This window comes from Pseudoliparis swirei, chromosome 18 (genome assembly GCF_029220125.1).
Source record: "Pseudoliparis swirei isolate HS2019 ecotype Mariana Trench chromosome 18, NWPU_hadal_v1, whole genome shotgun sequence".
Classification (NCBI taxonomy): Eukaryota; Metazoa; Chordata; class Actinopteri; order Perciformes; family Liparidae; genus Pseudoliparis; species Pseudoliparis swirei.
The window spans coordinates 12,921,745-12,937,193 of record NC_079405.1 but is presented as its reverse complement, the minus strand read 5'-3'; the positions used below and the strand labels follow the sequence as shown (position 1 = coordinate 12,937,193).

At 40.7% G+C, this 15,449-nt stretch overlaps 2 protein-coding genes across 2 annotated transcripts; one reads left to right on the top strand and one right to left on the bottom strand.

Annotated features, from left to right (window-relative positions):
- Nucleotides 1-87: 87 nt before the first annotated feature.
- On the bottom strand, nucleotides 88-9,024 carry si:dkey-264d12.5 (coiled-coil domain-containing protein 30). Its single transcript, XM_056436702.1, is given in 20 exon segments — nucleotides 88-1,196; nucleotides 1,279-1,340; nucleotides 1,817-1,946; nucleotides 2,058-2,102; nucleotides 2,104-2,189; nucleotides 2,631-2,772; nucleotides 3,036-3,139; nucleotides 3,253-3,367; nucleotides 3,475-3,572; nucleotides 3,996-4,121; nucleotides 4,351-4,449; nucleotides 4,709-4,759; nucleotides 4,761-4,817; nucleotides 6,511-6,626; nucleotides 7,520-7,591; nucleotides 7,833-7,998; nucleotides 8,113-8,188; nucleotides 8,409-8,503; nucleotides 8,610-8,821; nucleotides 8,922-9,024. Coding segments are annotated over 20 exon segments (2,181 nt in total). The 3' UTR covers nucleotides 88-970.
- Nucleotides 9,025-12,495: 3,471 nt separating this feature from the next.
- On the top strand, nucleotides 12,496-15,093 carry emp3a (epithelial membrane protein 3a). Its single transcript, XM_056437856.1, has 6 exons — nucleotides 12,496-12,535; nucleotides 12,632-12,734; nucleotides 13,810-13,920; nucleotides 14,049-14,151; nucleotides 14,266-14,406; nucleotides 14,534-15,093. Exons 3-6 carry the CDS (start codon nucleotides 13,843-13,845, stop codon nucleotides 14,707-14,709), a joined length of 498 nt encoding a protein of 165 aa, XP_056293831.1. The 5' UTR covers nucleotides 12,496-12,535; nucleotides 12,632-12,734; nucleotides 13,810-13,842; the 3' UTR covers nucleotides 14,710-15,093.
- Nucleotides 15,094-15,449: the final 356 nt, after the last annotated feature.

The window sequence follows — 15,449 nt, the reverse complement described above, 5'->3', positions numbered from 1 at the left end:
CTGTCGGTAAGGTAGGAGGTGAACCAGTCCAGTGCAGTGCCCTCAACACCCAGTTGGCGCAGCCTTAGAAGGAGGATGGGATGACTCACTGTGTCAAAGGCTGCGCTGAGGTCTAGAAGTATCAGGATGTTGAGGGCACCTGAGTCAGAGGAGATAAGTAGGTCATATAAGCAGATGTATCATATTGGTGGCATTCTGCCAAGTGGTATTTGTGGCAGCTCCGTACTAAAAAAAATGTGGCATTAAAATGAACATCTTTAAGGAGAAATATAATTTCCCAGAAATGTTTCTTTTTTTTAAATAAATGTGTTGGATAGTCAAAGTGTGAAGCTATTACTTAGTAGCTGAAACATCCAACTGATTTATTTGTAAGGACTAATTGAGTGTTTCCCTTTGGTTCAAAATCCATTGAGATGGAGCCACCGTCTATTGCGATGTCTTAACGTGTTTCACATATACAGGTCAAATGACTGCATGTCGTTTAAATGCCAACAAATACATCAGGCAACTGCAATCAGAATATGGAGGACCTTTTTGAGGACTTCATACAAACATAATAAAAGTACATTTCATTTAATGCGGCAGGGCTCTAGCTCCTAAGTTTAGAACGAACAGCTGCTCCGGTATGTCCCGTGGTCTCTCCCCCTCGGCCGGCCCCAGAGGCCCGAGCAAAACGGCTCGTCAATTGTGCAAAGTAAAAAACACGAAGAGAACATGTGTGAAGATCGACCTCAAGATGGAAACTGTGAGGGTTCTGAAATCCATGCACTGTACATGTTAGTCAGGTTTGAAGTTAAGATGTTGAACAGTTACAGGATGTGAATTCATTTATTTATTTTTTACACAAGAGCTGTTGTCACTCCGATCCGGAGAGGTCGGTCATTTTGATATTAACTACAAAATTAAACTGAATGGGAAGAGAACGACAGAGAAATGGGAATTGCTTATTTATTTTTATTTACACATTTCTCTACAGTATATTTATGTTGCAGATAGACAGTAAATCTGAGTTGCTGAGGGCAGCCGGGGGAGACGAGAGGTCTGAGCCTCTCTGAGCGGAGGTCAGATTCAGGTCGCCCATCTCTGCTGATTGAGGCCCAGAGACGATGCAGTGACAGGAGGAAGTCACATCTGTCTGCTTTCTCTGACTTTTGTCAAATAACCCCTGGATTTCAGACATTTTGGGCATCGTCTCACTAGGGACGCAACCAAAGTTAAATGAAAGGTGTTTTACTGAGCAAGCAAATGGGTTTTGCTTAGATTATGAAACAGACTTACCTGGAAGTTTGCAAAGCAAGGGATTTAAAAACCTGCATACAATTTGATATTTTCTTCAGCTCCTCAGAAATAAATACATAAAAAAGTGTCTTACAATGACCACAGTAAATAATATACAGTAAGTTAGGGTTTCTCAACTTTTTGTAATTTAAGGCTCACCTATTCATGTTAAAAATGTAAGACGTTTGCAAAATAAACTTGGCTGTAAATATATGTTATGCACGTGTCGGCTACAACTACCACAATAAATACTTTAATTACCTTCAACCATCACCGCTTAAGAGCATATATCCACATTTAATGTATTTAGGGTCATTTTCTTTTCTCCCCACACGTTTTTCTCTCATTTGTCTACAAATAAATAATAATGTTAACAAGCTAAACTAAATGAATGAGCATGGTAAACATTACACCTGCTAAACAATAATCTAAACATTCATATTATCACTGTGAGCTTGTTTTGGGAAACTGAAAGCCCTGAGTACATCCTCAGAGTCGCTTGCATGCCGGCTATGAATAAACATGAAGCCGACGTAGCTGCGCCTCGTACCTCAGCAAAGTGGAGTGATTGCATGTTTTGCACGGTGTGTTCCAGGACAGCGAGCTGATTGGACATGTGGAGTATTTTGTTTCTCAGTTTCTTGTTTTCCATCTCGAGAAAATCCACCCTTGAAATCAATACAAACATCTCTTCTTTATCAATGAACACACATTTGGTAAGTGAGCATTAATCCTTTGAGCATAATGTGTGGACTCTTTGGAGTCGTACAGTTAAGTACCTGCATCTGGACAAAGAGGCTGTTAGATTACTGTCTTCCTTGTTGTTCCTCATTTAGCTGTTGTAATAATCTTCTCCTCTCCACAAGTAGTTTCTCATTTTCCACAGTTATACTTATGGTGAGCTCTTTCGCCTGAAAGAGAAAAACAGTTTGGATTTCCTTTAATTCAACATCCAATTGTAGATAGTGCCTATAATTTCTGAAAGTCTACAGAGTGAGTCCCATCAGGAATTACACCATGACTCTGCATTTCCTAAATATTTTCAGTGCTGCCAAGATATTCCATGACAGCCTGTTGCCGTGGTCAACATAGTGGAGCAACAGAAGAAGAAAAAACATGTGGGAATCATTTTCTCCAGAGCAAAAACTTGCATGTTAACAAAGGTGGGAATAAATACTGACATTGAAATCCATCATGGGAAAAAATTACTTCACAAATAAAACATTAAACAGTGATTCCTTGAATTTGAAACAAGAAAATATGAAAAATCAAAAACACTGTCAGAACATATCACTGAAGTCCAGTTGCCCCGCCTCAAACCTCAGGTTTCTTTGGTGTGAAGTCAGATTGACCTTTGACAGCGAGTGGGAACACAACGAAAGCTGCCGCTCTAGATTCTTTATCTTTTCATTGCGCCGTGTGGACTCCTCATCACATTTATGTTTGGCTCGACACAGTTTCGCCTTGTGCTTTTCCTTCATTTCATGGTATTTACTGTAAAAAGATGGAAAATTATTTTTATTATATTAAATGATTGTTTAAATGTGGCAAAAGAAAGCCAAACAACATTTGTTATTATTATACTGTACTATGAAGGGACATTGTCATATCTTGTCACCAGTGTCAACATTTTCAATGTCCTCTGCAGGTTGAAGAAAAGTCTTTGTTGTTTGTTCACACGTACAAATGTTGTGGGATAAAAAATAAAGTCACTCATCAAGCTTTAATTTGTGTTTTTCAGTTTACGGGTTTGTTACCTCCGCTCTTTGTCGAGGCATTTAAGGGTTTCACAGATCTCCTTCTTTAGTGTCTCACACTCAACTTGGGAGGCCAGCAGAATCTTCACGGCTTCTTGAGAATCCTGTGGTCCACATTACATACATAAGCAGCGGGGGGAATGAACCGTGCATATACAACGCATGTCATAAATTAGCACAATACGAACCAGATATAATATAAAATATAATAAATGACCTTACGCAGTGGGATTTCTTTGTTTTGCAGCACCTGTTGTTGTGTCTGTAGTTCTTTATCATCTTTCAGCTGACGGTGAGTGTTTTCTAAACGTTGCCCATTTTCCTCCCACCGCCTTGAAGCACACATAAACCTTCACTAACCCATGTGTTACTGCAACATTGAGAGTAAACATGCACTTACAGTAGCTGCTCGATGGTGTGCGGAGGTAGAGTCTCCTACTTCTGATCCTGAACTTTGTTTTCTGTGGTGAGGACGCTAGCTCTGAGGTGATTCAGGTCATAATGGGAAGTATCCGGCTGCTGCTTGAGGGAATGCACCTGAAAGGATAAGAGAAGGTTTGGACATTATGTAATAGGAAACAGGCAATTGTTTCATGAATGGACTCGACACGGTGTTTAACAAGAATAAGACCAGGTCAGTAATACAAGCTTGTTCAGTAAAAACTAAACTCTTTTCAGAGGGATCCATGCACATAAACATTTTACCAAATTGGGTGTAACTTTTGCTGCTTGGCATCACATCTATAGTGTAGTCTGTTTGATTTGATGATAGCAGTCAGAATGAGAAATGTTTATTTGCCAAGTATGTTGAAGATACGAGGAATTTGACTGTGAAAGGTGCATAACAATACATATATAATAAAAACATAATAAAAACAATAAAAATAACATCAATAATAACAGTTTAAGCAAAATTACTCTTATGATGTAATGCGCAGGAATCTCCCAAGTGAAACGTACAGCAGCTAACTCATTAACCAGGTTGGTTTGACCCTGCAGGGCTGCCTCCAGCCGCTCCACCTCCAGCCGCTCCACCTCTAGCCGCTCCACCTCCAGCCGCTCCACCTCCCTCTGCAGAGACACCGCCTGAGAAACATTACGCAGATCCATGTAATTACAAATATCTGTCCACATGCACATGTTTCATGGTCATTCAGAGACATTTAATGGTAGTTTTGTCCAGTTTATTTAATTGGGAGAGAGCTGAAGGATAGCAGTCAGGGCCACATTGTTGTGTGTTTGACAGCCATACAGTATAAACAATGCATGATAACTTTCATTAGTTTTATATCTGATGATATTTCCATGGACTCACAATTTCCTCCTTTTCCAGAAGACATCTTGTCTGGGCAGTGAGTTCCTCTTGTAGATGTTTGCAGGTCTGGTTGCTCTGTACTACCTCCGCTGCTTGAGACTAAATACAGGAAATAAGAAGATAATTTCTCCACAAGGATATTGAAGAACAAGAGGTCCTACTCGAGTTTGACTAGAAATTAGACAACAACTGGTCTGTTTTCGATAATAAAGTGGTATCTCTCCATTAAAACACATAGTGATGATTGAGTATGTCTCTAAATGTGATTCCAATCAGCACTTGTCTTTGGACAGAGCAAACTGCGGCTCTTAAACATCAGAACAGCTGTTTGTTTTCACAGTGAATCAATTAGGCTTACTTCGGCCTGCTCTGTGTCCCCGTTGGCATGAACCTGCTGAGTGTGCAGCTTGCAGCTGCTGCTGCAGAGCCGACTCCAGCTGCTCCACCTTCTCCTGCAGTGGCGACACCTGACACAAACACGCAGACAGTACAGTCGGGCTGCAACTCATTGACCTTACCGATTCATCTGCTGATCCTTTTCTCAGCCAATCCAGTAATCATTTATTCTATAAAAGCTATTCTCAACCACTTGACCCAATGGTGAGCCTCCGAGCGGCAGCTCGTGGGCTGCGGAGGTACTGCCAAAAGGTTAGATTGAAGAAGAAAAATATGTATTTGGTCATTTATTATGTCTGTTATCCTAAGATCTAAATGTGCTTCGTTTATTATATTGTTTTAAAATGTTGAGTATCAAAATCAAATCGATTAATCAACTAGCTCTAAAGTGCAATACAATTATTACACTGGTGTATACTTTTACTGTATCTATACCAATGACAGACATATTTGTAGGATTTTAATGTCCGTGTCTTCGACTGGGGTGTTAATATTAATCTGAATTGGACTGTCATGTCCAGGTCCCTGCAAACCTCAGAATAAACAGCACGTAGCAGCTGAAGTATGTGCCGATAAGTATTATGTCTGCCTGTCGAAGGTTAGCCACTCCGCCTCACCCAAAGCAACACCACACACACACACACCATGTTGTTACAATGAGAGAGGGGGACGAGGGCCCCCCTCCTGTGAGAAAGGAGCACACAAGCAGATCCGAGGTCAGGACGACGTCACGGGATGTGGGTGCTTGAAGAGCCAGACTTGTTTTGGGAAAGGCAGAGCCGTTTTGGGTTTTGACCTGTGCTGACCGAAAAGGACTCCCGCTGTGATTGCAATCGCATCGAGCTTGTATTTTACGTGTGTGATCGGAGAATAAATCCCCCCGTTGGAAAGGAGAGAACGAGAGAAGGTCGTTGGCTGAATTATTACTTTACCAGACATCCAATTTTGGAAATACGTTCCAGGGGCCAACATTTAAAAAATAATTTAATGTTCAAGTCATTTCTTTGTCAGTGGTGTTTCAACAGAGCAATGTCACCCCAAGGTCAGCTATGCTAGAGGGGGGGGGGGGGGGCTCTGCTGCCCTTTTATATGAGCAGCATCGGCTGCTGACTGATTACCAACCAGCCAGCAGCCGAGGACAGATTGGAGACAGCTGCCACATATTGGTTGGTTGGTACACATCAATGGTCAATCGTCATTGATCTGGTTTCTACAACATACACGTTGAATGCTATACAAACACAAGTCTTGGCTAACAGAATTAATGCAAGTGTAAACATTATCAGTCCTTTGCTTTGTTATTATCTGTAGAACGCTAGATGTTTGCCACAGGTGTACGGAGCAAATGGACAACTGTTTACGACTGTTGAGACCATGTTGCCACAATTAGATCATGAATATTATACCGTAGAAAAGGGCAAGGGCACTTAAAGATGCACTTTGTTCAGGCTTAATTGTAAGCGAGCTTCAGAACATGCGGAACACACACACTCTCCTAAAAGTGTGCTTTACCTCCATTTTAATATGGCCTTAGTCGGCACAAATGAGGGGAAAATTAGGACCTTCTTCCTACAAGCTAAGAGCATCTATGAGAGTGAAATGTGTGGTTCCTACTGTAACTAGTATAAATACTTGCTTATTTTCTTAAGGAATGTTGAAATTGTTTGCTGTAAAAAACTGTTGTAAATATAATTTATTAAGTTAAATTTTTTATCTCAGCACAATGTTCACTGATAAAGTACCTTATTCCAACATCTATCTTACCATCTGCTGCAGAGAGCTTTTCTCAGCATCCGGGGTGCAGACCCGGCTCCTCAAGGCTCTGATCTCAAGGTCCAGGCGATCGTTCAGCTCTTTGGCCTTTCGCAGTTCCACTATTTCTATGGAAGTAAAGTCAGATGATGCACTTATATGATTATAAATAACACATGTTAGTAATTTCACTGTTATCACGCATTCTTGTCTGTCAAATGCTGCTCAATTGTGACTATTCTAACATGTTGCAGACTGAAAATACAAACGCTAATAATTGTGTTTACTTTTTTAGATGCGTTAACAACCAATTTAAATATTGTCATGAGTCTCAGATCTACGGCAGCGAGGTGGCTCAGTTAGGTTTCTGTGTGCCGTTGGCACATTCACCCCCCTGTATGTGTGGGTTTCTTCCCACAACCTTAACACCAGATGTGGCCAGATGCAAGAGCTGTGTAGCTGCAACACTAAAACAGAAATCAGGCAAATATACAAACACAGAAATATGCATATCCTTTTGGTCATATCTATATACGGTATATGTATGCCTGACTCTGTATATCTCAATCGCTGTGGAGCTGTGCGCACATGTACAAGCCCGATTCCCACAAATAGACTAAACTACTTAAATCCTACATAAATATTTGTTCATGAGTAGGGAAAAGGAGTATGCATATTTTGTGTGTGTGCACACAGTTTATACATCTGGCCTCTGCAGATTGAGTGAAATTGAAAATGTAAATTGTCCTAGCGGGGGGAGTAGGAGTGTGACTGTGTTTGTTTACATGTGTAATAGACTAGTGACATGTCCAGTGTGGCCCTTGCCTCTCACCCAGTGCATGCTGGTACAATCTCCAGCCTGTGTGAACCGCATAATTATGTACACAAAATAGATTAATCAGATTTGTGTGGCGGGTTGTAGCTTGTAGCTCATCTGCCTTTTACACCCAATATAAGCTTAATAACATCTGGCAATTCTTTGGAAACAGACTAAAGAATAAAGCATGAAAAAAAATCTTGCCATATTTCTTCAGTTTGTGTACTTCCTGTCTGAGTTCATCCACCTCCTGCTGTGCTGCCTGCAGCTCATGCTCTAAGAAGCACAGACATGAGAATAAACTCAAAGTTGCTGCTGTTGAAGAGTTTCCTCCTGAGATTTGAGCAGTGGAAGTTGGTGGAAACTTCTGTTTAAGTTCAGAGACTGTTTGGATATTGTATGACAGTAAAATAACTTCTGAATGCCAGTAATATACAATAGTTATCAAGGATTCTACTGAATGTTTGTGATGTTTTGTGGTGGGAAACTTGGCTTAGTATGTGTAAATATCCCTCACCATAAGCTCTTTGGGTCAAGTGAGCTGACTCCAGCTCATCAGTCAAGCGGCGGATCTCGGTGTGGGCCATGGCCAGCCGGCGGTAGCCCTCCTCCAGGTCCCGCTCCAGGCGGGAACATTCCCTCTCAACGCTGCTGGCCTGGCCAGCCAAATGCCTGCCCTCAATCTAAAGAGAGACCAAGATTGAAGTGATTGCCCAACATTGAAGTGATTGGCCTACAATGAAGAGAAATGATTTATGCGCAAAAGATAAATGCATGTAAAAAAAAAGACAAGAGACCTTAAGAGGTGCACTGAATCAAGATGCATCAGTGGTGAAGTATCTTGAACTTCTTCTGTCATGCAAAGTGCCCTAGCTTGAGCTTAATAACACAGGAACAAAAAAAGATGTTGCAGTTAATGTGGATGCTGCTGAACATGCTAAAAAGATCATCATACTCAAGCGTGCACTTTGGGATACACAAAATAAAGTAATTGCCGCTGATTCTCCCTCATTTTGCAACTGGACTGAGAGCAGTTTTAAGTGTTTGTTAGTATGGGATGCAGAAATATTGATATGTCGAGAATCAGACATACAGAATAAAGTTATTTTTGCTCTGTGAAGCTTTGTGGAGTCCAAAGAGTCTCTTCCATGGGCTCTGTCCGTGGTGTGGTGCCCCCTTGTGGCAAGACTGTGGAACAACATTAGATCACAGAATCATGGAATAAGTATTTTGCCCTCAGGTCAATGTATGTGTACGGCATGCCTATTGAAGAAGACAACGATCTTCCTCTAACTTGGTCTGCATTGCTGTTCAATGCCTGGGCTTCAGTCCCCAGCAGGCCGGCTGTGTTTCCATCACCCGTCCCATTGTTACAATCCTCACTGGTCTCTGGTAGGGAGGCTCTCTCGACCAGGAGGTAGGCCACCTGCTCACTGGGGCTGCTGTGAATCAACTCTGTTACACCCTGCTGGTACAGCATCTTTGCCACCTCACTTATCTGGGAATCTATCACAACACAGAATAATGACAGATAAGATATATAACGCTTTAGTATTTTAAAATGTGAACTGACTGTCTTCTGAAGACAAGACCCCCGACACCTCACAGTGCACATCAGCGTTCCCAACATGACGTGTGTTCTTCAAGGATAAAGACGAGGTTGGTCTCACATTGTCTGCCTCAGTTCTGTTCTGCCCATTCTGCCACATTCCCACTTCCCCCTGCCTTGTCATTCCACATCCATCCACAGGATGCCCTCAGACTTTCCCACTTATCGCAGTCACCTGACCGGCTCATTTACCTGATCACCTGATTTCACAGCCCGTCAGTATATAAGCAGCCCTCTATCACTCTTTCACCACCAGATTGTCAGAGCCAGTGGTGGGCCATCAGGGCCAGCAAGGCCTTCTCTGCTGGCCTAAACATCATCAGAATATAATCCTTTTTTTAAATAAATGTTCCCACAAATATGTAATCAATTATTCCACAGAGTAAGAGTTATACTCTTCATTTCATAGCTTTCCTCTTGGTTGCACTGCTTCCAGCCCCAGGTTGAGATTTGGAGGGCTGGTCTTTATGTTAGATCTTTTATCCAATCATATTCAGCCATCGTGTGTTGCCAGGGGGCTAAAATCTGCCCTTAGGCCTTCAGAATCAACATTGCGGGCGCTGGTAGCTTAAAGTGAATGGGAATGAAAATGTTGTGTCAACCAATCAGCTTTAGAGTTGGCTCCTGTAGGCCAGGTAGCTAGCAGGCGTAGTGCGTGCACGTCTTTTGATTGGATTACCAATATTGAGAGGCTGGGCCTATGGGCAGGTATATGCAGAACCTCAGAACTAGGAAACTGAATTTGATAAACGAATTAATTCGCGTACTACTAAGCTATTTTTTCAACCCACAATGGCGGAAGGAGAAGATATCGATTTGGTCGAGGATATAATTATAACGCCATTCTCAAGACGAACTTTAAGACCGACGCCAACGCTACAAAGCCCGTCACAGGCGGGAAAGGGGTTCGTTCGCCACTTTCAAAGTTCCAACTCCGAGCGCTACCAACGGCTCTCAGGCTCCGAGAAGCTCTGCACACCGGACTGCTGGGAATGCCTATTATTTGCAAGTGATCGATTTGGTGTTTGGAGCCACACTGGCTTTGCAAACTTGAGTTGTCTAACCGAGGCAGCAACGAGACACCAAAGTACGGCTCGGCACTTACAAGCATCGGTGCTTTGAAAACTTTTGGGGACACCCGAGCGGATCTACAGATCAACGAACAAGCGCGCAGGGAAACGGAACTGCACAATGAACAGGTGAAGAAAAATAGGGAAATATTAAAAAGACTCATTATTGTGTCATGTGTTTGGGTAAACAGGAACTTTCATCTTCATCATCACGGTGAAACTGCTTTGGGTGACAACGCGCTGTTTAGTGAACACACTGTTAAAAAAAAGTTGGACTTAAAGCTCAAAGTTTGTGGACCAGAAATGGATAGAAGAAGAATATTAATATAACTCTGTTGCACTCGACTGTTTACTGTATTGTACTCTTCCCCTACAATTCTCTGAATAAAAATGTCAATTTCAAGGTGACGCAACGCCTGGTTATACTGCGTCTCTGTCCAACTGTATCTTGTCTAGAGCCATGGCATCATAATGATAGTAATAAGAGGTGGATTGATTCGGGTGGGACTGTGTAGGACCTCACTGAAGGCCCAGGCCCCAGGCCCACGGCACGCCACTGGTCAGAGCTGTGCTGTTGATTGACAGCCCTGAAAGTGTCTTCACCTCATGTAAACAACTCATTTTCAGCTGGCGCATGCGCAAAGGGTAGTCCTCAATGAAACAATTTATTTTGAGTTGATATGCACACCATCTAACCTAAATAAATCTAATAAATGAAAGTATTCATACATTTTGTGTTACACCCATTAAATATAAATATCTATTTTTGAAATTGATTTATTTAAATGTATCAAACAATATTTAAATGTGTCACCTCTAAGAAGGGCTTGAATCGTTTTTTTGAGTGTACACCAAGCTGTCAGGAAGCTAAATTCTCTCCCCTCACTCCCCCCAGCCATATCCTCCAGTCTAACAGGAAGCTGAAAATCCCCCCGCCCCCCTAAAAAATCACTCAACTCTGCACTTTAATCACTTGTATTCACTTGTTTAAAATTGTATTACGTATTTATAGTATTTATATATATATAGTATTTATAACAACTGTACGTTAATCTTTATCTTTATGTTTACTTAGTATTAGGAAATGTCTTGTCTTATCTGTTGTGCCTGTGCACTTTTATATGTTTCACCGTGGGAGAGTGGGAAACGTCCTTTCGATTCCTTTGTATGTCTTAACATGTGAAGAAATTGACAATAAAGCTACTACTACTACTACTACCTCCACTGGCAGTGGAGGAATGTAATGCGTTGGTCAACTCAAGTCCTTTTCTAAATATGAGCTACCTATTAAACTTTATTTCCATTTTTGCATTGTATCTCTTCTCCACTGCAACTGAGATAAAACAACAACAAAAACAACATTTTAGTCTACGATGACGGTGGGTGCATCCATGATGTTGACAGTTATACTGACACTTTCGCTTTAAAAAGAAGATTTTACATACAAAACGTGTAATTGTGCATGCAGTAGCCTATTGTCACTCATGTAAATACCCAACATAGGCCTACTGCATAATTAACTGATTATAATGTTTAATCCCCACCTCAATGGCTACAACGATACAATGCTGCTTAGCCATTTATGCAACATTCATACTATCAATAATAAATAATATAATAGTATTTCACTCAGTGGCCATGTCTTCCTGCTACTTTCACTTTCAGTACATTTAGCTAATTGTACTTATTTACCTGAGTATAGCATTGTTAATGATGTTCCTTGTAATGGGGAATGTCAGTGTCATAGTGAATTTTACGAAAGTAAAGGATCTGAATACTTTGTCCACCACTGATTATTGATTGATTCAAGAAATATTACTATTACACTTACTAAACGTATCTAAGTGCAATCAATATGAAGAACAAACATCATTAACAGCAAACAACATACAACAAACTGCAGTAGATTGCTAGAGATCTTGGCACACTCAGCACTTTATTTTCCTGGACACTTTATCCTAGAAACTCACTTTGGTCACTGCCTTGTATATATTTTTCGTATATATTTTGTTTCCTCTTTATATTTAGTATTAATATTGAGTATTTAGTATTGTTATTGTGTTTTTATTTTTTATTAATTCTCTAATGTGCACCCGCTGCTGTGATCCTGAAATTTCCCCACTGTAGGACTAATAAAGGAATATCTAATCCAATCTAATCTAATCAAACACCCGCATTTCCTCCTCTTTACATTTAGGATTGATCTCTGTGTTGTGTCTTGGGTGTTTTGAGATGTCCTCGAAGTGGACACTAATCAGCCTTTACTTCCTGCCTTTAAATCAACTCACTCTAGAAGTACTGCTGGTCTGTCACACAATGTGTGTCTTATATAATACATGATGTAGCAATGGCCAACCCACTCCTCTCTGTTACAGTGTGTTTCAAATATGTGATTCTAGTGGTCAGGAATATATTACCTCATCATCCTTTGTTCCAAACTTTGATGCAGATTGGACATCAGCAGGACAGTTTTTGGGGAAATGCGCTGCGTTGGTTTAGAGAAATGTTATTCTTGGTGTTGAGTTGGTCCAGACCACAAATGTAAGAGGGAGGGCAGGGAAACTTTAGAGGAAATGGGTGTTGAGAACACCTCCTATATCTGACTCAACATTCCTCTTCTGTACCCTTCTCTTAAAGTTGTGGAGCTCAAACGTCTGTGAAGGCAGAAAAAGTACAGAGGGAGGATAACAACAACTGGGGGAAAGACGTTCAACTGAAGGCTACAGACTGAAGCTGAAGGGTAAGAACTTCATCTTGGTTATGTTAAGCGGACACTTTATTCCTGGATTTTCACAAACTGCTTAGTTTGTAGCTATTGCCCAATGAGATGAAGGCCACAACCAAATATGATCAGATGCTAACAATAAGAGTCCATAATGATATTGTTTGAACATTTATGAGGATAATATGTCGTCCACAGTGCTTGCACAGTTACCTGAAACATAAACCAGATGTAGTGTGTAATCAAACACATGCCTCCGTGAGTTGGCCAGAATCTCATGGCAACAGAGGTTTCCCTGGACAGAGCTGGGTGGGAAAAGTAAACATGTGCAAGGCATCGAATACTCCCTCCTTTCAGTGTACTGTACAGTTGAGGGAAGATATTTTCGGAAAAGAAAAAGTCTACATTTGGCATGTACATGTATTTGAAAGTAGATGCAATGATCTGTGAAATGGAGGCAACTCTCTCTCTCTCTCTCTCTTTCTCTCTCTCTCTCTCTCTCTCTCTCTCTCTCTCTCTCTCTCTCTCTCACACACACATGTACCAAACCCACAACTTTTGATTGTAAAAAAACTGATGAATTAAGTTTTTGTATTACACGCTTTCTAATTATGCCAAAAATAATGTAGAAGAACAGCACACAAATCCATATTCATATTTTATGATAACTATAGAATAAATAATAGGGAACTGAAACAAAAAAGGAACAAGTCTTACTTAATAATGTGACTTCAACTTGTGTCCTCAAAATATCTCTGATGGAAAAAGTGAACCAAATGAATGAGTCATGTATCACTCAGAGCTGTTGCCTTTTTGCCTCAATAGCTTTCTTTGGTTTGGATCGTTGGGGAATGTGTTTGAAAATGTTAAGAAGAATATTAGTCTGGCATAATTATGGCCTGATAAATGGGCAGATTGATGTGGAGATGAATGATGAAAGTGCTCAGAGTTCAGAGTCCACTGTTTCAGGCCACATCCTTCATAAGTCTGCAGGCCATTTTAAACAATACAGAAATAATGGTGTTTCTTTGACTGCACAGCTGTTTGCTTCTTTGTGGAACCACCAATATTAACACAAATTAATTGTATGCAGGAAACTAGAGTGTTCCCTCATCCCCAAGCAGCCATGGTCTTCCTGCTCATATTCCTAATCATGCTGCATCTGCTCACCTTGACCATGCTCTTCATCGCCACCCTGCAGAAGGTGAGACACAAACTCATATCTTCTCACTTCTTACAGTAGATGTCACTGTTCATCAAGTGTGATGCAAATGCATCCAACCAATACTTTGTTGTAAATGTGCACGATGTTAACTGATGTTTCTTCTGCAGTCCTGGTGGATATGGGATGATTTAGAAATCACAGACCTCTGGTATAACTGTTTCCATGACAATGCCACAGATACCTGGTTGTGTGCTGCTACCAATGAAAGTGGTACGTTTGAGAAGTATTGGTCTGTGTGTATTCATGCATGAATTGATATAGCGTTACTTGTGGATTTGCTTGTGAGTCAGCATCCAACACTTCTTCTCTGACCTCCTCTCTCAGACTGGCTGCAGTCTGTCCAGGCCCTCATGGTCCTCTCTGTGGTCTTCTCCTCCATCTCCTTCCTGGTTTTCCTCGGTCATCTGTTCATCATGTCCAAGGGAGGACTCTTCTACCTCATAGGCTTCTGTCAGGCTTTTGCAGGTGTGTTTAAGTCTTATTCAATAAACCACATAAAATGTTTTCAATGGGAAAAAAAAAAAGACATCCTCAATAATATATTTATAATTTGTGATAATGTGTGACTCACGAAAACGTTTTACTCTTGCAGGTTTAACAACCTTTGCGGCTTGCCTCATCTTCACCTTCCACAGAAAGGAGATCTTAAGTAAATCTAGAGATCTGAGCAAAGGGAGCTTTGGCTATTGTTTCATCCTGGCGTGGCTGTGTGTCCCGCTCCTTCTGATCAGTGGATTCCTTTACGTCCATCTGCGCAAAAAGGAGTGAGACAAATGTGATGCTCTTCATTCACTCTCCAGTTAATATACTGTAAACTGCACCTTAGAAAATAACAAGACTGAGAACGAAAAAAATCTTTAAATGATACAATTCTCTATTCTTTCTGACTTAATATCACTCTGCCGCATAGCTTGTGGGAGATTATGTCATCGTGGTGGCATCTATGTCTGAGAGACATATACGTTTTCAAGAAAACTAAAACGCAGTCATGCTGTAAGATCTAAAAACATATTAATGTTACTTGAAGGATTTTGATGGCTAATGAAAAATGAATAATAAATGCATAACTTGTGCTTCATGTATGATTGTGATCATGTATTTTTATAGTTTGTATAATATATGTTTACTTATTAAATCAAGTGATACAATGATTATTGACATAGACTTTACTAAAAGGTACTCCTGTATCAATAGCGATAAATCTGTGTAAGACCTGTTTTGTTTTTTAATAAGTGCTTCGTGTGTAACACTGCAGGCGCAATCCTCCGATCCAACATCATGGTTGCAAAAAGGGTGTGCCATCTCTGGAAATGTGATCATTATATAATCTTGCGGCACTCATTGTATACTTTTCTAACGTATGCTTGCACCATTTCCTACAGAACAGAGAACAATTAGCTGATGACAAACTAAGCATTTAGTTTAGGTGCTCCCAAAGAAAGAAAAAGTAAAAACTGCTATGATTGCATCTGGCACCTTATATGCCAGGATACAGTGTCACGTGTTTC

Excerpts from the sequence above, each read along its gene's own strand:
- emp3a (XM_056437856.1), top strand. The coding sequence starts at position 13,843 with ATGGTCTTCCTGCTCATATTCCTAATCATGCTGCATCTGCTCACCTTG. Across the intron at positions 13,921-14,048 it reads TCATCGCCACCCTGCAGAAG|TCCTGGTGGATATGGGATGA; the intron begins GTGAGACACAAA and ends TTTCTTCTGCAG. Across the intron at positions 14,407-14,533 it reads CTTCTGTCAGGCTTTTGCAG|GTTTAACAACCTTTGCGGCT; the intron begins GTGTGTTTAAGT and ends TTACTCTTGCAG.